At 40.4% G+C, this 27130-nt stretch overlaps 1 protein-coding gene across 6 annotated transcripts in view; it reads left to right on the forward strand.

Annotated features, from left to right (window-relative positions):
* CLCN3 (chloride voltage-gated channel 3) overlaps positions 1–22416 on the forward strand; it is a 116636-nt gene extending 94220 nt beyond the window's left edge. For 4 of the 6 annotated variants that reach the window (XM_045018389.1, XM_045018390.1, XM_045018391.1 and 1 more), the window contains 6 exons: positions 331–873; positions 6398–6584; positions 10267–10665; positions 13454–13670; positions 17450–17525; positions 19237–22416. In XM_045018389.1, the coding sequence (XP_044874324.1) occupies positions 331–873; positions 6398–6584; positions 10267–10665; positions 13454–13670; positions 17450–17525; positions 19237–19395 (1581 nt within the window). In that variant the 3' untranslated portion in view covers positions 19396–22416. The remainder of the gene's footprint in view (positions 1–330; positions 874–6397; positions 6585–10266; positions 10666–13453; positions 13671–17449; positions 17526–19236) is intronic. The other 2 variants (XM_045018392.1, XM_045018396.1) reach the window with 1 other exon arrangement.
* Positions 22417–27130: the final 4714 nt, after the last annotated feature.

Here is a 27130-nt window from a genome sequence, read left to right on the forward strand (position 1 = left end):
TAAAACACAGCAACTTTAAAACTGTTTTAATGTAACAGTTACTGGGAATTTTGCCCAACTCAGTCTTAAAATGCTGGCGGTTTCAGTGTTGCTTTTGCAATGTTCCATGAGGGTGACACAATAAGAGTATGAAATGTTTTAAAGCTCTTTAAAAATGTAAAATGATGAACATAAATGCCATTATTACAATTGATTGATAACAGTGTGCACATATTTAGCATAAACAGCCTGAGCAACAATGGAATATGCTATTATTTTCAGTTCACTTTAGAATAGTTTGAAATGTTTTTAAAATGAATTGCCAGTAATTCTAACTTGTCCCCATTGCAGGTCAGTTATTATTTCCCACTGAAAACTTTATGGAGGTCCTTTTTTGCTGCTTTAGTGGCTGCATTTGTTTTGAGATCCATCAATCCTTTTGGTAACAGCCGTCTTGTCCTTTTTTATGTGGAATACCACACCCCTTGGTACCTTTTTGAACTGTTTCCATTCATTCTTCTGGGGGTGTTTGGTGGGCTGTGGGGAGCATTTTTCATCCGTGCAAACATCGCCTGGTGTCGCCGACGCAAATCAACAAAATTTGGGAAATATCCTGTCCTGGAGGTCATCATTGTTGCAGCAATAACAGCTGTCATTGCCTTTCCTAATCCATACACAAGGCTCAACACCAGTGAGCTTATTAAAGAGCTCTTCACAGACTGTGGGCCGTTAGAATCTTCCTCTCTTTGTGACTACAGAAATGACATGAATGCCAGTAAGATAGTAGATATTCCTGATCGTCCAGCAGGCACTGGAGTTTATTCAGCTATATGGCAGCTGTGTTTAGCACTTATATTTAAAATAATTATGACAGTCTTCACCTTTGGTATCAAGGTAAGTTTTAATGTAATGGATTTCTAGCTGTGATAGTTTAATTACTGCTCTTCTGCCTCTCCGTCTTGCCCCCCAAAAAAACAATTTCTTTTATTTATAAATATACTATTTCAAAAGTAATGTTTTCTGTATTTCTCCTTATTGAGGATTATTGAAACAAACCTCTTAGAACACTGCTTTGATTTTACCTTTAAACTACCATTTTGCTCATACAGCTGAGGGGTGTGTTGAAATGTACATCAAGTTTTATGCAGTGCAGAAACCAGAGATTGATCTTTGGTGTGTGCTGAATCAGGCCCATATAAACTAAGGTGTTCCCAAACTACTGAGCTCAGCCCATTTCAGGAAAATGAAACGAATCATGTCCACCAACTCATTATGTGATGCAAAAGGTCTGCCTTTATGCACCCCTGCGCCTGCCCCCCCACCCACATTCCCTGCCTAGTCCTTCTAAATGTATCAGAAATCTTAGATTAATTTTCCAAACACATGTAACAACTAGAAGCTGACAGATTAAATCAATAGGGAGCAGTCAGTGATTTTTTTTCAAGCTGTTTGCTTTTCTGGTGTTTTCTATACTGAAAGACATAAATAGGAACTGGGCTGTGTACATGTCTGTGTGTAAAATGTTCTATTTACAGTCACCAAAAACATGTTTTTCAGCTTTTTTTTCTAAATCAGTTTCCCATCTTCAGTGGCAAGACCCCAGGGTTTCTGCAGCACACTGGTGCAGCAGACTGGAAATTTCTGTATCAACTTCAAAGGTTTTTCTTTATTATATTTGATTCTCAATTTTTTCAATATGCAGTGGTTTGAGCATTGGCCTGCTAAACCCAGGGTTGTGAGTTCAATCCTTGAGGGGGCCACTTAGGGATCTGGGGCAAAAATTGGTCCTGCTAGTGAAGGCAGGGGGCTGGACTCGATGACCTTTCAAGGTCCCTTCCAGTTCTAGGAGATTGGTATATCTCAATTATTACCTTTATTACCTTTAATCCATAGCTGTGTCTTGGAAAGAATTGTGTCGGGGGAAGCTAGAGGTTTTAACAGCTAGGCTGGGGACTCAGGAGGGTGATGGGAGACAGTTTGCATTGTGGGACAAGCACTTTAACTGGATGTTGCTGCTAAAATGATAAGCAGTGAATAACTAACAGCAGTTAAATCATTGGGGTGGGTTTCAAAGTTGACAATATTTTGAGAATAATGGAACAATAAGCACCTCTCTAAAAGCTTTGGTTTCTGGCCATTTGCAGACTCAGACAGAGCTTGATGAATTGATTTGCCTTTGGCTTATATTTTCAAAAGTTATATTTACAGCTATAAATGTTGACAATGTAAATTTAAAATAAATACATTCTGAGAGAAAGTTCTGAAGCAGGAATTAGATTTCACAGCAAAGTTAGTGGCTGTGCAATCATATGATGCACAGAGCTCTCAGGATGCCATGGTTAAAAAAAAAATCAAGTGATATGTTTTATTACATACAAGTCTCATTACTTATTTCTTTTAAACCTTGTATTGGACCGAAAATCATCTACCTGTTTTTGGAGTATGTCAGAATTGGAAAAAAACACATTGGATGCATTTAAAACTGCCTTTGTTACCAGTGAACTCTAAAACTATGAACAATTTAAAATTTTCCTAGGTTCAGAAGCACACTACACAGTGCTTGTGTTGGAGTCTAACTTATCCTAGGTTTATACAATGAAAATAGATAGCAACAGAGCAACAATAACAATATAAAAGGCACAAATGCACCAAAGTGGCAGTAAATGGCCTACTGCTTTGAACAAATGGAGCAAATAGGTGATATATGTTCTGAACATACAAAGCACATTTTTGGTATGTTTTTCTCATTCTGAGGAAATATATTACATAGTTCTTCTTTCTTAGGCTCTGGATCAGTATCGGCATGCTAGACACTGCTTCCCTACAGGCCTGAGGCAAGGCAGCAGTGTTTCTTTCCTGCATCAGTGGTTTCACCATTTCTGTACCTATATCACTGAGAAACATCCATCTCTTACTCTAAGATTTATTATGGCATGCGGGATTCAACAAGCTGCAGATATCTGCAATCCGACATGCAATGTGCACATGTAATGCAACACTTTGTCTTTGCCCCAGCAACAGCATCTGCCAAGTCTGGTCTTGCCAAAAATATTATCTGACAATCGTGGCCTCCCTAGAAACTCTTCCTAGCAACTAGCAAGTGTTGTAGGCGTCCCAGAAAATCAATTTCAGTGTCATCTTCAAAGAAACTCAATTTCCTGGACAACTGTGATACATGAGACCAATGTTATCTGAGGTCTGTCTCTCAAGACCTTTTCAGTGCATTTTAATGAAAAACAAAAACTATTGAAACTACGATGATAGAAATAATGCTGCAAGATTCATATAATTATATCATAACTGCTTCCTCAAAATAAAAACAATCTCATGCAGGAATACCTGCACAATTAATTTGGGTTCTAACTGACTCCAATACCTTCTGAGTGATGTTTTTCACTACACTAACACTACAACAGGTATACAGACAAAGCCAATGACCACACCACACCTTCAGCAGGGCAGGGGGCATTCTCCAGCTTTCCAGGGGAAGGGCAGTAGCGCTTTATGGGCAGTGTGGGGGAAGAGGCTCAGAGGTTGCTGCAAAATGGGGAGTGGGTCATGCTGACTCATCTCCAGGGACCAGAAGGGCTGGGGAGTTGAAAAAGGGCAAGCGTAATGGGAGGAAGCCTCTTTTCCCTGGACCAGCCAAAATAGCACCCACCCTCCCTCCCCTTGAGGTGGCAAAATGCCAGGTTTTGTCAGGACCTGCTGTGGGCATCACACTAGTCATTCATTCCTTTCTAGGGGGGCTGGGAAGGAATTTTTCCCTGCCTACCAGATTGGCCAAGGTAGGGTTGTTTTTTTTCTGCCTTCTCCTTAAAGGGGGCTTTGCTATGCTATGCTAAGGAAGGAAGTTAAGCTATGATGTCACAACTCATGATGTAAGTGGGGGGCGGATGTCCAGTGCAGGTACTCCATAGTGAAGGGATACAGTGACCAGATAAATGGCTTGGTAAAGGACTTAAAAAGGAGGTGTTTGTTAAAGGAGTAGAATTGGGAGTGGGGAGGCTTGGGGCTCCTTGACTGGCATAGCAGCGAGCCACCCCCCTTCCTTATAGCCCACCTTAACCCTCGTTCAAGAGGGGTGATGGTAAGGTCCCAGCAATGGATTGTCTGGAAGACCTGGATGGAAAAAGAGAGGGGCTGGCAGAAACACCCAGGTACATATTGAATGAACATGGGGTTACCTGTGCTGTACACTTCTATCTGTTGAGTAGTCCCACACTTCTAATAATAAAGTTGTGGCTTAATTAAAACCATATGAAATATCTTCTCTCCTTTAGCCAGGCAATACCAGGTGGTCTTGTCATCAGTATGAAAATACTTAAAGAAAGAAGCAGTGGTGGTTTGCCTATCATGTTTTTTATTTAAATGTGTGTTTGGGGTCCAAGAGACCCCCACCTTAGAAAAGAAGTACCTTTCATTTTCCCCAGTGACTAACATTGAGGGGTCTAACTCTGACACCATTACCTTTTTAGTGACTCTTCTGCTACACAAAAAACACAACCAGTGGGATGATATAACCACTGCGGAAAGATTGAACTCATCCTAGTTTGAACATAAGAACAGCCATACTGGGTCAGACCAAAGGTCCATCTAGCCCAGTATCCTGTCTTCTGAGAGTGGCCAATGCCAAATGCCCCAGAGGGAATGAACACAACATCAAATGATCCAGTGATCATCAAGTGATCCATTCCTTGTCACCCATTTCCAGCTTTTGACAAACAGGGGCTAGGGATACCATTGATGCCCATCCTGGCTAATAGCCATTGATGGACCTACCCTCCATGAATTTATCTAGTTCTTTTTTGAAACCTGCTATAGTTTTGGCCTTCACAACATCCTCTGGCAAGGAGTTCTACAGGTTGATGTGTGTTGTGTGAAAAAATACTTGCTTTTGTTTTAAACCTGCTGCCTATTAATTTCATTTGGTGACCTCTAATTCTTGTGCTATGAGAAGGAGTAAATAACACTTTCTTATTTACTTTCTCCACACTAGTCATGATTTTATAGACCTCTATCATATCCCCCCTTAGTCATCTCTTTTCAAGCTGAAAAGTCCCAGTCTTATTAATCTCTCCTCATATGGCAGCCATTCCCTACCCGTAATAATTTTTGTTGCCCTTTTCTAAACCTTTTCTAATTCCAATACATCTTTTCTGAGATGGGGCGACCACATGTGCACACAGTATTCAAGATGTGGGTGTACCACATTTATATAGACGAAATATGATATTTTCTGTTTTATCTATCCCTTTCTTAATGATTCCCAATATTCTGTTTGCTTTTTTTGACTGCTGCTGCACATTTAGTGGATGTTTTCAGAGAACTATCCACAATGACTCCAAGGTCTCTTTCTTGAGTAGTAACAGCTAATTTAGACCCCATCATTTTATATGTATAGTTGGGATTATGTTTGCATTACTTTGCATTTATCAACATTGAATTTCATCTGCCATTTTGTTGCCCAGTCACCCTGGTTTGAGAGATCCTTTTGTAGCTCTTCGCAGTCTGTCAACTCAACTATCTTTGAGACTACTTAATGTATGAAGAGGCACAGGTTTGGCACGAAAATTTGTATTTACACTTTTGTGTGTGTTGAGGTCAGATAGACCCCAGAGCATTAGGAGGGTTCAATTAAATGAATATATCATATTTTAGCCAAGAGGGGAGGGATATATGTCTAGTAGATTTGTAGTTCAGCCAATATGTGTAACATTTCCAGCATTCCTGACTGCCTTAAGGAGCAATAGCAGTGCGTTTTCAGAGTTTAATGAGACATTTAGACACAAGCATGTATATTCAGAGAGAACATTTGCTCCTCGGAGAGGAGAGAAGATGAACAGCAGCAGTTACGCTGCTGAATTGTCACAGTTCTTAATGCTGCTGGCATAAGTAAGGTTTTTCTCTGCTTCTTTTGTGAATCACACAGTGCTAGACAAACCTGCATCTCTGGGTCCTGGTAACGAATAGGAAAATCGGCGCTTAAATGAAGGAAGCAACAAAAATCACAATAGATTTATGACTGTAGGATGGACTGTGGTGTTTGCCTGGAGAGAAGCAAGTTCATGGTTCTACCTTAATGACAGATTGAGCCTTAAATTAAAAATACATAAAATGTAAAGGAAAGATAAACATACTGACCCTTCAATTATATGAGTATTTGGGTATCTTTTTGTGTTAAATTCTACTAGCTTTACAATGGGAGTTCATGTACTGACTACCCCGTAGGTGGCAATTGGAATGTTTCTGTCTGTTTCATTTTCAAACTTCTGGTCAGCTTTACTTTTCCAAACATATACAAGTTTTTTTCCATGTGCTTGCCTTGTGTGAAGTAGCTCTCCAATAATAAGACTCTAACAAGTCCCATGTATTTTAAATCTTTACCATGCTAGCAGTTCTTTTGTTTCTGTTGTAGGTTCCATCAGGTTTGTTCATACCTAGTATGGCAATTGGAGCAATAGCAGGAAGGATTGTGGGAATTGCAGTGGAGCAGTTGGCTTATTATCACCATGACTGGTTTATCTTCAAGGAGTGGTGTGAAGTTGGAGCTGACTGTATCACGCCGGGCCTATATGCTATGGTTGGTGCTGCTGCATGCTTAGGTAACTAAATTGTAACACAACAAATAAGAGCTTGATTTCTTTTCTGTTACTGAACTAGATAAGTTTAGGGGTGAAGTAAAAAAGTTGTACTTACTTAAAGACCAAGTACAATATTAGAGGAGCTTCTTACATAGAAGCATACATATGTTTTGTTTTAATAGAAAAATGTACATATCTTTACCGGAAATCATTATTAGCTGAATACTAAAAAAAAACCATCAGAACAGCCATATAGGGTCAGACCAATGGTTCATCTAACCCAGCATTGTGTCTTCCAACAGTGGCCAAATGCTTCAAAGGAAATGAACAGAATAGGGCAACTATCAAGCAATCCATCCTATGTGCAGCCCCAGCACTAGGAGGCAGAAGCTTAGGGACACCCAGAGCATGGGTTGCATCTCTGATCATCTTGGCTAATAGCCATGGATAGACCTATTCTCCATGAACTTACCTAGTTCTTCTTCGAGTGCTTGCTCATGTCCATTCTGTGTTAAGTGTGTGTGCTTGCCACATGCACCAGTGCCGGAAGTTTTTCACTCAGTGATATCCGTAGGGAACCAGCTCTGGCACTCTATGGAGTGGCATGCATATGCGCTGGTGTAAGGAGCGCTGCCGGCTCCCCCCTCCCTCTGTTCCTTCTTACTGTCTCCTTGCTTCGGCAAGTGTTCTCTACCCCGTGTATGTTTTTTTTCCTGTCGCTCATTGTGTAAATAGTTCTTAGATTTCATTGTTCTCTTAATAGTTAGCTAACAGTACTATAGAAAAGTTAGATAGTCCCCGTGAGGGATTTAGCCCAGGGACCGCTGCAAAAAGCATATGCCGGTCAGCGACCCTCATCAAAGCTGTTGAAGTGTTTTGGGGAAACCTACGTTAGCAATAAGTGTCACATCTGCAAAAGCTTCAAGCCAAGAACTAAAAAAGAGTGGGACATAAGACTAAGAGCTCTCCTCATGGAGTTGGCCCTCGCGCCGATCTCCGAGCTGCTGAGATTGGACTCTGCACCGAGCTCCATGGCATTGGTGCAAAGTGCGCTGCTAGCACTAGCCCCCGACACCGGTCCCTGCCTTCAGTGTCTGCTAAAAAGCAGAGAAAGCACACCAGGAGAGGGTGCTCCCTGAGATCCCATACTGGGAAGGGAAAGTCCAGAGAGGAGCATAGGTGTACGTGGGGCAGCATGTCTCCAGAGCTCAGCCAGGCACCTGCATGACTGGCTAGGCTATCCAGCAATCTTAGAGACCCACCAACCGCCCCGGGTAGTGGCAGAGGTGCCCGGCACCTGCAGGTTCTACAGGGGCAAGGACGATCTCCCTGACCCAGTCTTCTCTGCATTCTGGACTACTTGCTTCACTTAAAACATCAAGGCCTTCTCCTCGATCAAGGTGTGCCTAGCATCCATTTCGGCCTTCTATCCCTGCATCCAGGGCAGGTCAGTATTCTCACATGAAATGAAAATCAGGTTTCTTAAGGGCCTTGAAAGACTTTTTCGGCAGCTACAGGACCCAGTGCCCCAATGGGACCTCAACTTAGTCCTCTTGAGGCTCACTGACCCTTCCTTTGAGCCTCTAGCCTCCTGTTCTTTCACATCTGCTGTGGAAAGTTGCTTTCCTTGTGGCTCTCACTTCAGCAAGGCAAGTCTCTGAGATTAAAGCCCTTACCTGAATCATGTCCCTGTTGATTGTGCATTGTGTGAAAAAGCATTTGCTGCTGCCTATTAATTACATTGAGTGACCTCTGGTTCATGTATTGTTTGAAGGAGTAAATAACACTTTCCTATTCACTTTCTCTGCACCATTCATGATTTTACAGACCTCTGTCATATCCTCCCTTAGTCTGTTTTCTGAGATGAACAGTCCCAGTCTTATTAATCTCCATTCATATGGAAGCTGTTCCATATCCGTTTTTGTTGCCCTTGTCTTTACCTTTTTCAATTCTAATATATCTTTTTTGAAATGGAGTGACCATAATTGCGTTCAGTATTTAAGGTGTGTGCATACCGTGGATTTATATAGTGGCACTATAATATTTTGTATCTTATTATCTATCCCTTTGCTAATGGTTCCTAACATTGTTAGCTCTTTTTGACTGCCGCTGCACACTGAGTGGATGTTTTCAGAAAATTATCCACAATGACTCCAAGATCTCTTTCTTGAGTGGCAACAGCTTCGACCTCATCATTTTGTATGTATAGTTGGGATTATGCTTTCCCACATGTATTACTTTGCATTTATCGACATGGAATTTCATCTGGAATTTTGTTACCCAGTTTTGTGAGATCCTTTTGTAACTCTTTACAGTCTGATTTGGATTTAAATGCAAAGTTTAAATCACTTTCAATATATAGATTAATTATATGCTGTGAAATATCAGATTTTAAATACTGCAGTCCACTTTTTCTTTGGGGCATTGAGATGTTACTGAGCCCTTACTCAGAATGATATGTAATTTTCCCCCATAGTTACAGGTTTGTAAATTAAGAGCTGTTGGAATTATTTAGAAGTATTAGATTTATACCTGCTGCTGGTTCCGTATTTGTTGCTAAAATGTTTTCTTGAGAATGCATTATAAGGTAGGCAAAGAGTTTCAAGACCGCCTAGTGATTTGAAGGGTCCAACTTGAGATGCTATTTTCAGAAAATGCTGATCAACCATCTGAAAATAAGGCCCTTTGATGGTACAGTACCTCGAGTTGGGCACCCAAAATAAGTACACACTTTGAACAAATTGGCTTTAATTAAACTTTTGAAAAGCCGTTTATACAGTTTCTTAAAAAAAAAAAAAAAATCGTACCAGTAAACAGTCAGATGAGCAGGGTGGGACAAAACTGACAGGCTGACAACAACCTCATCGTAATCTTATTTTAAAAAATCCAAAATTTAATTTGAACCTCTTTACTTGTATCTGTAGAAAGAATCTGATATAATTCCAGTTCTTCCTGAATGCATTCTATCAAATGAAGATATATTGGCTACCACAGGGTTGCGGAAGCAAAAATCTTATCAGTTAATTTTTAGGTGGAAGGGAATATTTCAGATGTTCTCATAAATGTATATACTGTTGATGCTGTTATCCAGCAGGACCCTCATGATTTACAAGAGAGGAAAAATTGCTATTTACTGCATATTCTCCAGTTGTTCAAAGAGGAGGTTATTTTAGTCAGTTCAGGGTTCTCTTTAGAGTTTTTTCACGTGGGGGGGGGGAAAAAATTCAGTTAGTAATCCTTTTAAATGTGCAGCTCTTATATTGCTTACCATGGATTGCCTTTTTACAAACAGTTTTAGTGTTTTTGCCAAATGTTGAACTTTGTGGGCTTCCTTAACCTTCTCCTTAATTATTTTCTTTAAAAAACTCAGTAAAGTGTCTTGGCAAAAATAAATCCATCATTATAAGGATTATTTTAAGGTATTGGGTTATTAGTTAAATTATATGACAAAATCAGGCATAGGTTTTCTTTCTTAAGAAAATCTATGTTCAGTCTTTCAGGGGTCTCTCAAATGTCCTCAGTTATTTCTTGAGATTTAGCATGCATTGAGTGCTATGCCCGTTGCTATTAACAGACTAATCATTTGTTGATGTCTTTATTGACAGGTTGGTACTTGGCAGTTGACAGGAGATCAGGAAATTCCTTAGCTGGGATATTTTCTCATATTAACATGTTGATAGGCTCCTTTTTTTTTTTTTTGCAGGTGGTGTGACAAGGATGACTGTCTCCCTAGTGGTCATTGTATTTGAGCTCACAGGTGGGCTGGAGTACATTGTACCTCTCATGGCTGCAGTAATGACCAGTAAGTGGGTGGGTGACGCCTTTGGTAGGGAAGGCATCTATGAAGCACACATCCGACTGAATGGCTATCCTTTCTTGGATGCTAAAGAAGAATTCACTCACACAACACTGGCTGCTGACGTTATGAGACCTCGAAGAAGTGATCCACCCTTAGCAGTGCTGACACAGGACAACATGACGGTGGAAGATATAGAAAACCTGATCAATGAAACCAGCTTTAATGGTTTCCCTGTTATAATGTCAAAAGAGTCTCAGAGACTAGTGGGATTTGCTTTAAGAAGAGACTTAACTATTGCAATAGGTAATTATTTTACAATTCTATAAGATCATATGTTCTCACTCAAATGCATTAATACTTTAAAACAGAATTTACTATGCATGTCTTAATTTTGTACCTGAATGTTTCATGTGTTTTATAGTCCAGATATGTAGCACAGGCTGTTTATTCCTCTCCCATCACTTTGATCAGGATGCTTAGAACTTCTTCTTACAGTGGAGTCTTGCAATAATAGGTTCTGAAATAGGGCACACTTCCATAAAAACCCTGGGAGTTGCCACACTGGAACAGACCAATAAACCATCTAGTTCAATATTCTATCTTCAGCAATGCCCAATGCTGGATGCTTCAGAAGAAATTATGAAACAATGGACCTAATTGTGCAATATAGTACCATGGACGGAAAAAAGATGTCATTTATTGCCACTCCCATAGTTTTTGTGGCTTTGTGACAACACTTCCTCATCTGAGATTAAGCTGTTAAAACGTGTGTCTTCAGTACCCCTGTAACAGTGGCATGGGTGGCCGGGTGGCTTAGTGGTGAGATTGCCTGTCTCTCAGCCTTTAAGGCTGGGGTGGGAGACCAGGGACCTTCTCCCCCAGGTCCCAACCCAGGGAGGATCCTTGAACAGGGGGGTTGGTGTCCCTCCTGGCAGGGAGTCAGAATCTTCTCCCCTGGGCTACTTCCTACTGGTCTGTTCAGTTTGGGGTGTGGCCCCTCTAGTCTGTCTACCAGGTGGCTTGCATCCCCCAGGATTCCCTATGGGGTCCGGATGGCACCTTGCTGTGGTCCCAGGCTCCTTCGATGAAGCAGCCACAAGCTGGTGAGGGCAAGCCCCACAATTGTCTCTGGGGTTCACTCAGTCAGTTACCTCCCATACTGGGGATTCCACTGCAGTCTCCCTTGGCTGGGAAACCAGCGCTCCATCCCTTTAGGCAGAGAGAGAGATAGCTCCTGCCACTTCATCAGTCAGCCCCTAACTGAGCCAGGCTTCTTTCTTTTATCCCCTCAGGCCTGGCATTGGCTGCAGGCATAGTGGGGTGGGGCTAACTGGGCCCAAAGGCTTTCTTGAACCCCTGCTGTGCTGGCTGGCGGTTTCTCTGCTTCGTGTCAGCCCCATTATCATCATTATCATCATTTTCATGCTGCAGAGTTCTCTGGGAAATGCCTGAGTCACCCCTCTAAGGCCACCTGAATCTGACTTCAAACTTAATATAAAATTTTATACATTACTATAAACCCTTGGGCTGTTTTATGAATTTTTATTCAAAAGTTAGAAAGGTTAGACCAGTTTTGGCGTTACAGCCATGTCAAACAGGTGGGTTTTTATAATAACAAGGTGTACTGTCAGTAAATGTCTAATACTGTAATTGATTTTTCTAGTCAGTTTCAGGTCAGAACACCACAGTCTGCTTGAACCCGCTTAAATATGGTGATTTGATGTGTGGTATTTTTGAATGTACATGCCATAAATTGGAACATAGCAAAATTATTCATTTAAAGAGACATAACACTTATGCCTGAATGTTCTGCCTATTATTATAGTCAACACCAAATACTCCCTGTAACTGAAAGACTAGAGGAAAATGTTATTTTAAACAATTTTTTCAGCTTGTTCACTTTAAGTGAAATTCATCTGTGCAGGGGGCAGAATTCAAATTCTATATATAATATATTTGATTCTTATCAAAATGCCGGTAATCTAGGACTAGGTACCTCAAAACGTAAATAAAAGTTTAATTTCAAACTGTCTTTCATTTACGTTTTGGAGTACCTAATACTAGATTACTCCCCCCCTCAGGAAAAATATTTAAAGGGGACATGCTCTCTAAAACCCCTGTTATACCCAACATTACATGACAAACCTTGGCAGCATTACCACGTGAGTGCAATTCCTTCTGTGCAGTGCTCAGACATGTGCTTCTTCCACAATAGATCTCCTCTTCCTCCCTTTTATTGTAAATGAAAGTTATTTGTTGTACTGAGGGAAATCCCACACAATGTATGCAGCAGCCACTATTAAACAAAAACAAAACAAAAAAATTCCCATGGTATGGCACAAATATATCAGTGTAGTAAACAAGCAATAGGAAATAACATAGTCATATTTGTTTACTTTTTTTAATGGCACTTATGGTGTATTAAGTCCCCTTAGGCTTCCAAAATTTCTCTCAGGGAGTGACAGGGAAGGAGAGTGTTCTAAACTTTCAATGTGCCTTCCCTACTCCAGATTTGAAGCTCAGCTGATGGTGTTTTGTGACTTTCCTTATGAATAGTTTGTTCCTTGGAATACTGAAATGAACTTTCCTCATATCATGTGAGCACCCCATTCAGTCTCCTTGGCACCCTCATAGGAATGTGCTTTGGCTTCAGCAGCGGAGGGATGTGGTAACAATAGGACCATCAGTGTGAGTGCACACTATTGAGACAGTCCTCTCACTCTTATGAAACCCATCTATTTCTGTGCACTACACAGATAGTGGCTGCCTGCTGCCTAAGACGACATTAAATAGCATGTATATTGCCCAAATGGTGGTAAAGATTTGTTCCACTGCATGCCAACATGCATATTTGAGATCTTCACTATATTACATTAAAGGCAGAGTGTGACTGCAAGTTGTATAGTCTGATGTCTCTTCTGCTGGTCTCTGTGAAGTGCATGTATTGGAGAGAGAAGAGCTGATTGTGAAAACAAAACTTCAGAATAGTAAACAGGATGAAATCTAGTTGGACTCCGATGCCATTCATTGAACTTGCAAGTTGCACTAAATCCATTAAATCCAAGAATGATATTTTTTCTTTTTATTATAGAAAGTGCTAGAAAGAAGCAGGAAGGTATTGTTGGCAGTTCCAGAGTCTGTTTTGCCCAGCATACTCCATCACTTCCAGCAGAAAGTCCTCGGCCTTTGAAACTTAGAAGCATTCTTGATATGAGCCCTTTCACCGTGACAGATCACACACCAATGGAGATAGTGGTGGATATTTTCCGCAAGCTGGGTCTGAGGCAATGCCTTGTAACACACAATGGGTGAGTACAGCAGCAGAAACACTGTTCATTTGGTCAGATGTAATACTGGTGACTAGTACAACATGCTGACAAATTTAATTCCTATGTGATTCAGGCCTATCACATTTAATGACCTCGTTGCATTCTGACCTCAGCAATGGATAGCCTGTAGCTGAGCCAGAAGTCGAACTTTTCTGGTCAATTTCAGTTGCATGTGAGAGACTGGAAATGCCAGTTAAGAAGCTGCAACTCACTACAGTTGTTCCAACAGAAACAACTTTGAAACAAAAAATTCTATCAGAATGAAATAGTTTGACAAATAACCATTAAGAACTAAAATTGCATGCAAATTCAAGGGAAAAGCTCATTTCATCTCTCTTCCCCCCCCCTTCCCCTGTTCTCTGTACCCCTGTTCTGACATTGTCCATTTGCAGCCATTCAAAAATGGGCTGCGGAGAGCAAAAGCCTAGTGTAAAAAAAAAAAAAAAAATCAGACTGGTTTCTTTTACCTGTATACAGCCTTCTTTTTCTATTTTGAAGTAACAGGTATAAAATGCATGATAATGAGATGTTTTCTTTTATTCCCACTGGTTTCCTCGTGAGGCAGGGGATGGGAATACCTAACTTACTACACTGAAAGCTTATAATTAGCTACAGCGTCTTCCTCTCTCTATTGTGAACCAGTAACTAAAAAGTAATTCACCATTGCCATCCATGTAAAAATATCTATGTTCTGTTCTGTAAACACTATAAATCCAAATCCATTTTGCTTTGTTTTAAAGAAAATACAAAATGGTTATAGGATATTTTTTCAGATTTTAAGGCCCAAAAAGGAAGCATTATGATAATCTAGTCTGACCTCCTGCATAACACAGGCCATGGAATATTTCCCAGGACCAGGGGCTTCCATGGGATTAGAACTGATCCCTCTGGCCCTGCAAATAAGGGCAATACCCATAAGCCACCGAGGGTCTGACCTTCATTACAGGTTTTTCTCTTCCCCATGCCCCAAGCGCGTGTCTACACTGCAATTAGACAGGCCAGCTGACTCAGGATAAGGGGATGTTTAATTGCAGTGTAGACTTTCAGGCTCGGGCTGCAGCACAAGCTCTGGGACCTTCCCATCTCACAGGGTCCAGCACTCCATCCTGAGCCCCAGTGTCTACATTGCAATTAGATAGCCCTTAACCCAAGCCCCAGTTATCTGGCACAGGCCAGCCATGGGTTTTTAATTGCAGCGTTGACATACCAGGTATTAATAGACACATTTTTTAAATAGTCTCTCAGTCAGCCAGTTCTGCGCACACAGTTAATTCAATTGCACTTGCAAGAGACAGAATTTGTCTAGAACAAATTCAGTCTTCTGTGAGACACAATCAGGGCCGGCTCCAGGGTTTTTGCTGCCCCAAGCAGCAAAAAAAAAAAAAAAAAAGTCGCTATCTGCGGGACGCTGGCAGCAGCTCTGCCGCTTCAGTCTTCGGCGGCAATTCGGCGGCTGGTCCTTCGCTCCGAGAGGGAGTGAGGGACTTGCCACCCAAGAGCCGGACCTGCCGCCCCTCACCATTGGCCGCCCCAAGCGCCTGCTTCCTGGGCTGGTGCCTGGAGCCGGCCCTGGACACAATAGGAGGCCCAGATTTTCAGTTTTGTATTTTTGTGTTCACATTGTGCTGAATGCTTCAGCTGTTGATATGTGATCTGGTTTAAAATATCCTCAGAGCTTTGGGTCTGGCATATTAGGAGCCAGGTAGCTATTACTTAGTTCTAAAAGTTCAAGCCAGAACCATTTTTGTTTTCTGAATTTCAAAACATACTTCAAAAATATAACATTAAGAATGAGAACGTATATATGAGTGGGACTATGGGGGCTTGTCGTATCGTGATTTGCCAGCTAAATAAATAAATAAACTCTTCCTTTTGCACTGTTTAAAGGCTTGTTATAATTGCCTACTTTCTAAAATAAACTGCTCCTCTTTCTGAGGGACTGCTCATTTACTGAACACTTTGCTTTCACGTACCTTCCGTGTGAAATATATGAAATATAATTAAATGTAGCAATCTCTGACACAGTTGTCATGCTTTCCCTTTAGTATACATTTACAAGACACCTAAGAACTGGAGTATTCCTTACTAATTTCATATTTAGCATGAATGACTGTGGGAGGATAAACTAGAGAACTAAAATATTTGGGTGGAGGGTTTGTTTATTTGTTTTGTTGTTGGCAAATGGACTGCTGCTATTAATTATTTATTTTTAAATTGCATTATTCAGATTATATCAGCTTGGAAGCATGATTAAATTCATTTGCTTCAGATTTGTTCTTTTAACACATGTATGTACTGAAAGAATAGTGGGAACTTTCTGAAACTTAAATAGCTTCCTAAAAGTCTTCCTAATTTAGGGCAATTTTAAGTCAGTGTATGTGTCTAATTACATTCCTAGAACCCAATTTGGGGAAAGAAATCTGCAATGCTAAAATTTCTGTGAGAAATATTAATGTTGAGCTCTTCAGTACTATAAGTAGCTTCTACTGCAGCTTCTTAGAGCTCAAATACAGGAACCTAATAATTGTTTTGGTATAGTCGTTAATTAAAAAGGTTAACCACGCAAAATTAAAGTCGAACTCCATTATGAATTTTAAATGGTTGCTTTCAGCATAAATTAGTGGAAAATGTGAATGCTTCATTGATCAGCTGCATTGTAACAATAACTATTTTTGTCGTCCTGCTTCAGCTTGTAAACTTGTTACTTTGTGAGCTCAGTATTCACTATTGGTCAAATTTTAAACCTAGTTTGTGATGCTTCGGGTAATGGGAGTAGCAAACTGCCAGGTAGACAGAAAGGGCTAATGTACTCTAAATTTTGGCAAAAATAAAACTGGTAACAGAATCTGTAAATCAAATATAGTCTCAAAAGGCAGCTTCCCATTTTATTAAAACTAGTTTGTGCAACAATAACATGTTAGTTTCAGAGGGGTAGCCCTGTTAGTCTGGATCTGTAAAAAGCAACGGAGTCCTGTGGCACCTTATAGGCTAACAGATGTATTGAGTGGGTTCACTGACGAAAGCTTATGCTCCAATACATCTGTTAGTCTGTAAGGTGCCACAGGCATGTTACAGTTTGGACTAGGAAGCTTGCATTAATTGATAGTTGTGATAGTAAATTAAGGACTATTGGGAAGTACACAGAGTGTAGGTTTAACTTGTTGATTTACACTGACGTGTTGATTCAATGAGCCACTCCTGATTAAAAATTGATTTGAATGGAGAATTAGGCCCACTATGGCCTGGGCTACAGCTCATAATGATTTTGCTGCATAGGGTAGCTTCAAACGCACTATTTCTTTGACTTTCTAAAATCCCTAGTTTGATTTTTAGTCTTGGTCATCTACTGTGACAGGCTAAAATTTTAGCTCCCGATGTTTATACAAACTTAGAAGTAACTGCTGAAAGAAGGAAGTTAAAGTAAATTTCAGTTCCAATGTTTTTTATAACTGGGAGATATGAGTGGATATTCAGGCAGGTGAATGTGATAATGGTAAACTTACATCCATATTCAATATTTGAATATATTACTGTAAGGTTACAGATGCATTTTTTTTGTGCCATGTAGAAAATGAAGTAACAATTTCTGTGAAAGGGTACTGATTGTCAAATCACTCTTCATTTAACTACTTCATTATTAGCATTCTTGCAGTCCATGTTTTTTCATTTTACTCGACTCTAAACCTTTCTCATTATGATTGGAAGTTTTTTTTTTCATTTGATTCACACAGTTATTAGCATAACATGATCTGTTTCAGGATTGTCTTGGGGATCATCACAAAGAAGAACATATTAGAGCATCTCGAGCAACTAAAGCAGCACGTCGAACCCTTGGTGATTAGATATATCAGATCTCCTAATTAGACATGTTAGAAGTCAGGAAGCATGAAACTTGTGAACTGTTCAGTGTTCTCTTACAGTGACATCAGCTGAACAACAAAAATCTTCCTGTGCAACAAATACAATAATTTGTATTAAGGAGATTTTAATGTAAAACATTTGTAAAAACTAAGCTGTTAATACAGACATACTGCTACACCAGCTAAACATTTTCTGTTAATCACAACGTTAAAATAAAGGTATAGAGATCAAATATCAGAAACTTTATTTGATATTCTTGAAAGGATGGGAAATGATTCTATTATGCCAGATGGGAAAAGGCCGAGCTTGGAAACTCTTTCCTTTTCCTTTTTGTTAGTACATATTAAGATGCTTTTATATTAAAACTAAAATATTCCTTTGTCAGATCTTGGCAGCTTTAAATAGTTGATCAAGCCAAAAAAATCTGTTTAGTTTTCTGACAACCAAACCACAACGTAATTTGTATTTAGTGTAGCATTAGACCTTCCTCTGCTATGCCCCATGTGTCTGCATGCTTCTAAAGAGCAGTCATTTATTTTTGTTATGCACTGTATGTCTTGCTGCTGTTATCTGTAGCAATCAGTGTCCCTTCATAAGATGTCTAGTTATGTCCTAAGCCGCTGAATGGCTTGTTAATATTTTTACTAGTGGCTTCCTAATCTAAATGTAGTATTACACTAAGATGTTGTGATCTAACATTAGTTATGACTTAGAAAATATCTTAATTTGGATGTTAGTTGCTCTGCAGTTGTTGCATCTGTACTAAACCTGCCCTCCAAATGTAACTGCTTATGTGCAAAACATGTTAATTGTTTTCACATTTTATTTTAATATTTCACAAGTATTTCATGCCTCCTTTAAAACAACAAAACAAAAAGTACTAACAGATTAACAAGATCAGCAGCTCATTCTTTCTGCTTTCTGCTTCTCCTGTGATATTATCCTTTAGGGCAGCTTCACTCTTTTTGATATAACACAGTTATATTTTTAATTGCTATTAAGCCCTTTTTATAAGAGCACATCATTTAAATTTTAAAATGTGTACAGTCTTTTAAAATTGGTAGTTTCTTTATCAATTTACTTTTGAAAGTTCTAAACTTGAAAACAGAACATCTGATATTTTGCTTAAATTCTGCTCTCAACTGTTTGTGCTCTTATGAAGATACCAGACTAAGCCAATATGTTAGCCTGGAAAGATCCTCTAAATTTAATTTTTTTTTTTAAAGTTTGATTTGGTGTCAAGGTTTTTGGCCATCAAGCAATATGTGACTTTTGGTGGCTAGTTTGGAGCATACTTTCTTTTTGATATGGGATCAATATCACTTCTTATTCATACCTCTTTCGTTCTTTGTTCTTTGTTACTTTTTTGTTGGCATACGTTAATCAAAATTTCATTTTGTAGAAACAAAAATTAAATATAAATGGGCTTGAACTCTTCTTGCATTACTTGCATATCATGAAAAATGGATTACAGCTTAGTGACCATCCTATTTGGTGCCTCCACACTGCTCTCTTTTAACAAAATGATGGTTACTTGATATTTTTATTCATAAAATGTTTTCATTTAAACAAGAAAATCAGGCTATTTGCTCTATTCCTGTCAACAAAAAGGACTTGGCTACAGATTTAGTTCTGTTTCTTTTCTCTTGTAGAGTAATAGCCATTCTCTATTTATCCTTTTCAGGCGCCTCCTTGGCATTATAACAAAAAAAGATATCCTCCGTCATATGGCCCAGACGGCAAACCAAGACCCCGCGTCAATAATGTTCAACTGAACCCCATAGCTGAGGATAGAGAGGAAACTGAAGAGGAGGTTCATTTGTTGAACAGTACAACGCTTTAGCCTGAGGGATTCTTCTGTGGTTGGAAATGAGAGCTGGGTTTTTGCATAACAGTGCTGTTGGCATTCAAGAGTTGGTCTGGGGGAGTGTGGAAAGGAGGAAGAGTGATGTTCCTCACTGTAACACGGGGAGAGTGAACCTCTGCTATCCTGCACTGGATGCATTCCATGATGACAGATGTGCCATGATGGTGCAGTGCGAAAGCTGGATCAGAAGACAGCGTTCTCCAATCCCTAGCCTAGTATTGAAGAAATGCATTGATAGTCCCTGTTTCCAGAGGGATCACTTGAATTGAGCCATCTTTTGAAGACTGCAAGGTCTTGCCCTTTTTACCATTGAAAACTGTTGAGTTAACTCATGAAATATATAGTTATTACACATCACCTTTCTACATTCCAGAAGAGCTTTCATTTCTCTCTCCCTCTCTCTCTCCTGAGGCGTAACAAAGCCTCTTTAAAATTGGTGTGCCCTTCGGAAGCAGTAGTTTCTCATATTGAGATGTACTGTGACTTACCAAGGTTTGATCACAAGAAGGGAGTTTTTTTGTGCCATTAAACGTGTAGTTTGTACATCATGAAATGCTTGGGGCAGTATGGATCTGCTTCAGCAAAAGCAGATTGAACAGGTAATACCTTGTATGAAGCATGTGTGAATTTTGCAGCCTTAGGTGCTGCGATTTCAGAAGAATTAAAAATAGATGAAACTCAAGTTTCTAGGAAAAATTTTTTGCTGCAGAATATATCAATAATGTGACCTGGTCTTATGCAATTTTTGTATTATTGAAAACACTGACATATACCAATGTTGTGCAGAATAAGGAAAAAGTACTGCTACTCTGATAACTAAGAACAGGAACAATTCTGTACCAACCGATGGTAATTGCATGCAGAAACACTGGACATATTTTTTACATTAAATTAAAATCAATCATCTTTAGTTTTCTTTTTCCACAAAAAGATGTTCCACTGCTGACACTGAAGAAAGAAATGTAATTCATAACTTGCACTAAATGTATATTTTTTTCTTGAAATTTTACCATTCTTTATTTATATTTTTATGGATTAAAATATATTAAATACAAATCAGTTAATATCTTACTTAACTAATTCTACCTTTCCATTGATTTTTATAGAGTAATTCAAAATCCTCTACACATAATGGAGGGCTGGGAAGAAGTTTACAACTTGATGAAGGGTTTAAAAAAGTGATGATTTCTTTATGATCCAACACATGCATAATAGCATTTTCAAGCCTCCCTTTCACTGCCATAACCTTGAGGCATCCATTTGTTTATTATTACAAAACAGAATAAAACTACAAATACTCTCTTTAAACACTGCAGAGTTTTAAAAATAATAGAAATAATTGTTAAGCCTGTTGTGACTGACTTTTGTTTAAGAATCTAGAAATGTACTGGCTGAAATGTCAGATGAAATGTAGCTTTTTAGAAAAGAAAACAAAAACTTACTTGAAATGTTGAGTGGGTTTTAAACTCCAGCAGCAACACACACTTTAGCAGGCTGACAGATTCAGAACATTTTTTTTCTTTTGAGAAAACCTTAATCTTAATCATTAGCTGAACATGTTTATCAGGATTAAAAAAAAATACCACACACAAAGAAAAGGCAACATCCCAAGAAAGTATTGTCTCCAAAAGGAAAACTATAAAGTAGTGATGGGGCAGTTAAAATCTGATGGGTAGATTAAATTCATGTTTTGGTAAATTCATTAAATTTATAACTTGAAATTAGAGACAATGACCTCCTAATGTTAATATTCCCCTAAAACTACGAAATATAACAGGTTAAAAAATGTCTATCAATCTTAGTTACTTTTAGCACTTGTCTTGAGGGCACTGATTCAGAAAAGAACTAAATAAGTGCTTAATTTTAGCATGAGTAATCCCACTGAAGCCTATAGGACTAGTAGCATACTTAAAAGTAATGCATGTGTTTACATGCTTCTCTGAATCAGGACTGATTATAAAACTGTAATGAATGTTTAAATTTTGCTGTCTCTGACCTCTGGTCCCAGTAGAAAACACAATACTTCTCTGCAGTGCCTATTGTGTGCTCACTATGGTCAGTCCCTTTTTAAAAGTTGGTTAGGAACTAAAGCAGGGAACCAAGCTACTATTAAAACGGAAGTTTTGCAACTAACTAACTTTAATTTTCTAATTGAAACAAATATGTAATGGGTCAAATTATGCTGTATTACAGCTGTTGAACCATTACATGAGTCTGAAGCAGCGTACTAGTTATCTCTGGCTAGTCCTGATTTCAACTGATCTGAGTGCAGGATTTGGCTTGCCTGTAGGAGGCAGTTCAGGAGGTTGACTGTGATGCTGCCTTTCATCATCCAGCTAAAACTTGTTGGTCTGTCTTGTAGTTGAAGGATATAAACATAACATGCTTTTATTTTAAAAAAAAAAAAGCCAAGTTTTTAATCACTTTGAAACTCCACTCCCACCTTTCCTGCTATCTTTACGATAAGACACACCAGTGACCTAGTTCTGCTTTCACACTGCATGAAGTAAAACAATACCATTCATGCCCCTGCTGTCTTTTCGTTTTAACTGTAGATCCAAGTGCAACATTTGTATTGTGCTGATCTCATGCACCTCTGTTCACTGTTCTTACCTGCTATGCTTTCTTCATTGATATTTGACATTCTTATCTAGTCATCCTACATTAGAAATTCTGATATTGACTAAGTGTGCCTGTGCTGTTCAACAAAATGGTTTGTTTTCTAATGTAAAATTTCCAGCGCCTTATTACAGTTACTAATTTGAGCAGATGTGGTAGATGGGGTGAGGGTGTCAGCATCTTTTTGTTTTTAAACTATTCAGTTACTGGTTCATGAAGAATGCATAGTTTGTTAATCTGTGATGTTGCTTAGAGCTGTATTTAATATTGATCTTAATGTTTTTATTTATAATAGTGTGGTAGAGTTGCATATCATTACAGTAAACTGATTACTGTGATGATTCAATCATAAACATATTAAAAAATTCTGTATGACCATTTTTTGTTTGACTTTTAATTCATGTGCTAGCAAATATTATTCACATTGCTTTTCCCCTCTGAAATGTATGTGATCTTGTACAGAGTCTGCCTCTGCACCAAAGGAAAATTAGCAGCAAGCAATTTTACCTATAGACAAGCATCAAGGAATTGGTAAACAAAAAGGCCACAAAAATAAGATTTCAGCAGCACAGTTCATCTGAGCTTGTTGCAGTTTTGCAATTGCTTATGATTCAGCTAGCAAACAATTCAACACTAATGGATTTTCTTTTAAAATTTCCATTTTTAAAAAGTAATTTCTGCTTTAAGTGGTAGAATGTTTTAGTTCCTGCTTGTTGCTTTACTATGCAATCATCTAATTTTAACTGATGGCTTAGAGCCACAATTCTGTATTTAAATAACTGAAGCTTCAATACTTCACTTTTAAACGACGTTAGTTACATTATTCATCATGTGGCAGAAACTGGGGCATCTGCTATTCAGCCATGCTAACCAACTATTACTTCTCTTCAATTTTAATATATTGGTTCAACTTTATAGATGTTTCTTATTCCTCTTGAGGGCAAAGCTTCTGTCAATATACTTTATTGTACAGCAAACATTTAGGGCTATTAATGAATTTTACCATAAAGAAAACAGGAAAATGTATATTAAGGCCCACTCCTGTAAAGACTTAAGCACATGCTTAACTTTACACACTGTGTAGTTGCACTGAACAGTATGTAAAGTTAAGCATCCGAGTAAATCGTTTTCAGAATTGGAGCCTGAAACGTACCTTTATGAAGTCAGCCAAAGTCTGCCTGTCTTACATCATCTGTGTGTGCACAAAATGAACAATTCTGACCCCATGCAGAAGCTCATGAACACTTGCATACACATGAATATTTAAACTGTGTATTTATATGTTGTCAAGTGACCATAAAAAATTGATGTTCCATGTTCACTCTTAGGGTATGTCTAAACTACAAAATTAAGTTGAATTTATAGAAGTTGCTTTTTCAGAAATCATTTTTATACAGTCGATTGTGGTCCGTCCCCCCCCCCAAAATGCTCTCAGTGCATTAAGTCAGCAGACTGCGTCCACAGTACCGAGGCTGGCGTTGACTTCCGGAGCATTGCGCTGTGGGTAGCTATCCCACAGTTCCTGCAGTCTCTGCTGCCCATTGGAATTCTGGGTTCAGCTCCCAATGCCTGATGGGGCAAAAACAGTGTCACGGATGATTCTGGGTACATGTTGTCAGGCCCCCCTCTCCCTCCCTCCCTCCCTCTGTGAAAGCCACGGCAGACAGTTGTTTCGTGCCTTTTTTCCTGGGTTACCTGTGCAGACGCCATACCACGGCAAGCATGGAGCCCGCACAGCTGACCATCACTGTACGTCTCCTGGGTGCTGGCAGACGTGGGACTGCATTGCTACACAGCAGCAGCTCATTGCCTTTCGGCAGCAGACGGTGTGTTACAACTGGTAGCCGTCGTCGTCGTACTCCTGGGTGCTCTTTTAACTGACCTCGGTGAGGTCGGTCAGGGGCACCTGGGCAGACATGGGTATGACTCAGCCAGGTCATTCCCATCTTCTGGCGAGCAGCCAGGAGATGACGATGGCTAGCAGTTGTAATGCAGCATCTTCTGCCGAGCACCCAGGAGATGACGATGGCTAGCAGTCAAACTGCACCGTCTGCTGCCACCCTAAAGATGTAAAAGATGGGTGGAGTGGATCAAAGCAAGAAATAGACCCAATTAGCTTTGTATTCATTTGCTTCCTCCCTCCGTGAAATCAATGGATTTTGAGTTCGATCCTTGAGGGGACCATTCTGTGTGACAGTTGTTTGTGTTTCTCCTTGATGCAAAGCCACCCCTTTTGTGGACTTTAATTCCCTGTAAGCCATGTCGTCAGTCGCCCTTCCCTCCATCAGAGCAGACAATTGTTTCATGCCTTTTTTTCAGCCCAGATGCCATAGCACTGGGATCATGGAGCCTGCTCAGATCACCGCGGCAATTATGAGCACTGTAAACACCACATGCATTATCCTGGAGTATATGCAGAACCTGCCAAAGCAAAACCAGGTGAGGAGGCGACAGCAGCGCAGTGATGAGTGATGAAGACAGACATGGCAATGTGCACATCATGGTGTTAATGGGGCAGGTTCATGCCATGGAATGCCGATTCTGGGCCCGGGAAACAAGCACAGACTGGTGGGACCACATAGTGTTGCAGGTCTGGGATGACTCCCAATGGCTGCAAAACTTTTGCATGCATAAAGGCACTTTCATGGAACTTTGTGACTTGCTTTCCCCTGCCCTGAAGTGCAAGAATACCAAGATGAGAGCAGCCCTTACAGTTCATAAGCGAGTGGCGATAGACCTGTGGAAGCTTGCAATGCCAGACAGGTATCAGTCAGTTGGGCATCAATTGGGAGTGGGCAAATCTACAGTGGGGGCTTCTGTGATCCAAGTAGCCAATGCAATCAAAGAGCTGCTGATATCAAGGATAGTGACTCTGGGAAATGTGCAGGTCATAGTGGATGGCTTTGCTGCAATGGCATTCCCTAAGTGGTGGGGCAATAGACAGAACCCATATCCCTGTCTTGGCACCAGAGCACCAAGCCAGCAAGTACATAAACCACAAGGGGTACTTTTCAATGGTGCTGCAAGCACTGGTGGATCACAAGGGATGTTTCACCAACATCAACATGGGATGTCCAGGAAAGGCACATGATGCTTGTGTCTTCAGGAACTCTGGTCTGTTTCAAAAGCTGCAGGAAGGGCCTTTCTTCCCAGACCAGAAAATAACCGTTGGGGATGTTGAAATGCCTATAGTTCTCCTTGGGGACCCAGCCTACCCCTTAATGCCATGGCTCATGAAGCCGTACACAGGCAGCCTGGACAGTAGTCAGGAGCTGTTCAACTATAGGCTGAGCAAGTGCAGAATGGTGGTAGAATGTGCATTTAGATGTTTAAAAGCGTGCTGGCGCAGTTTACTAACTCGGATAGACCTCAGCGAAACCAATATTCCCAGTGTTATTACCGCTTGCTGTGCGCTCCACAATATCTTTGAGCGTAAGGGGGAGATATTTATGGCGGGGTGGGAGGTTAAGGCAAATCGCCTGGCGGCTGATTACATGCAGCCAGACACCAGGGTGGTTAGCAGAGTACAGGAGGGCACAGTGTGCATCAGAGAAGCTTTAAAAACCAGTTTCATGACTAACCAGGTTATGGTGTGAAAGCTCTGTTTGTTTCTCCTTGATGAACACCCCCCCTCTGCCCTTGATTCACTCTACTTCCCTGTAAGCTAACCTCCCTCCCCACCCCTCTTCGATCACCACTTGCAGAGGCAATAAAGTCGTTGTTGTTTCACATTCATGCATTCTTTATTAATTCATCACACAAATAGGGGGATATCTGCCAAGGTAGCCCAGGAGGGGTGGAGGAGGAGGGAAGGACAAGGCCACACTGCACTTTAAAACTTATTGAATGCCAGCTTTCTGTTGCTTGCGCGATCCTCTGGGTGGAGTGGTTGGGTGCCCAGAGGGTGCCCCCCCCCGTGTTCTTGGGCATGTGGGTGAGGAGGCAATGGAACTTGGGGAGGAGGGCAGTTGGTTACACGGGCTGTAGTGGCGGTCTGTGCTCCTCCTGCCTTTCCTGCAGCTCAGCCATATGCTGGAGCATATGAGTTTGATCTTCCAGCAGCCTGAGCATCGACTCTTGCCTTCTGTCAGCAAGCTGACACCACCTATCATCTTCAGCCTGCCACTTGCTCTAGGTCCAGTATGAAAAACATATCTTGGCTGTTGGGGAAACTGGTTTCTCTGCTTCCTTGCTGTGAGCTATCTTCAATCTCTTCATCTTCCTCATCCCCCAAACCTCCTTCTGTGTTGCATGATTCTCCATCGATGGAGTCAAAGCACAGGGTTGGGGTAGTGGTGGCTGCACCCCCTAGCATGGCATGCAGCTTATCATAGAAGCGGCATGTTCGGGGCTCTGATCCAGAACGGCCATTTGCCTCTGTTTTTTGGTAGGCTTGCCTTAGCTCCTTAATTTTCACGCAGCACTACTGTGCATCCCTGTTATGGCCTCTGTCCTTCATGCTCTTTGAGACTTTTTCTAATGTTTTGGCATTTTGTTTACTGGAATGGAGTTCAGCTAGCACGGATTCGTCTCCCCATATGGGGAGCAGATCCCTTAGCTCCTGTTCGATCCATGCTGGAGGTCTTTTGTGATCCTGGGCCCCCATCATGGTCACCTCTGCTGATGAGATCTGCACTCACCTGCACCTTGCGGTCACAATGGAGCACTCTGGGATAGCTCCCGGAGGCCATGTCAAATTGCATCCACACTACCCAAAATTCGACCCAGCAAGGCTGATTCCAGCGCTAATCCCCTCATCGGAGGTGGAGTAAAGAAATTGATTTAAAGAGCCCTTTAAATTGGAAAAAAGGGCTTTGTCGTATGGATGGGTCCAGGCTTAAATCAAGGTAGTACTGCTAAATTCGACCTAAAATCTTAGTGTAGACCAGGCTTTGGTGATTTCCATATAAAATTCTCTCAATTTTAGGAAAGAAGCAGTTACATTTCCTAGTGCAGAAAACTCATCTTGCAATCTGAACGTTGAGCTGCTTTTGCTGACTAGCACATTATCATGGTACTAAGTAATTTTCTAATTACAGATTCTATCAATGATGTGCAAGCTGCACTAGGCTCCTTCTCATGCCCTCATAGC

This window comes from Mauremys mutica, chromosome 5 (genome assembly GCF_020497125.1).
Source record: "Mauremys mutica isolate MM-2020 ecotype Southern chromosome 5, ASM2049712v1, whole genome shotgun sequence".
Classification (NCBI taxonomy): Eukaryota; Metazoa; Chordata; order Testudines; family Geoemydidae; genus Mauremys; species Mauremys mutica.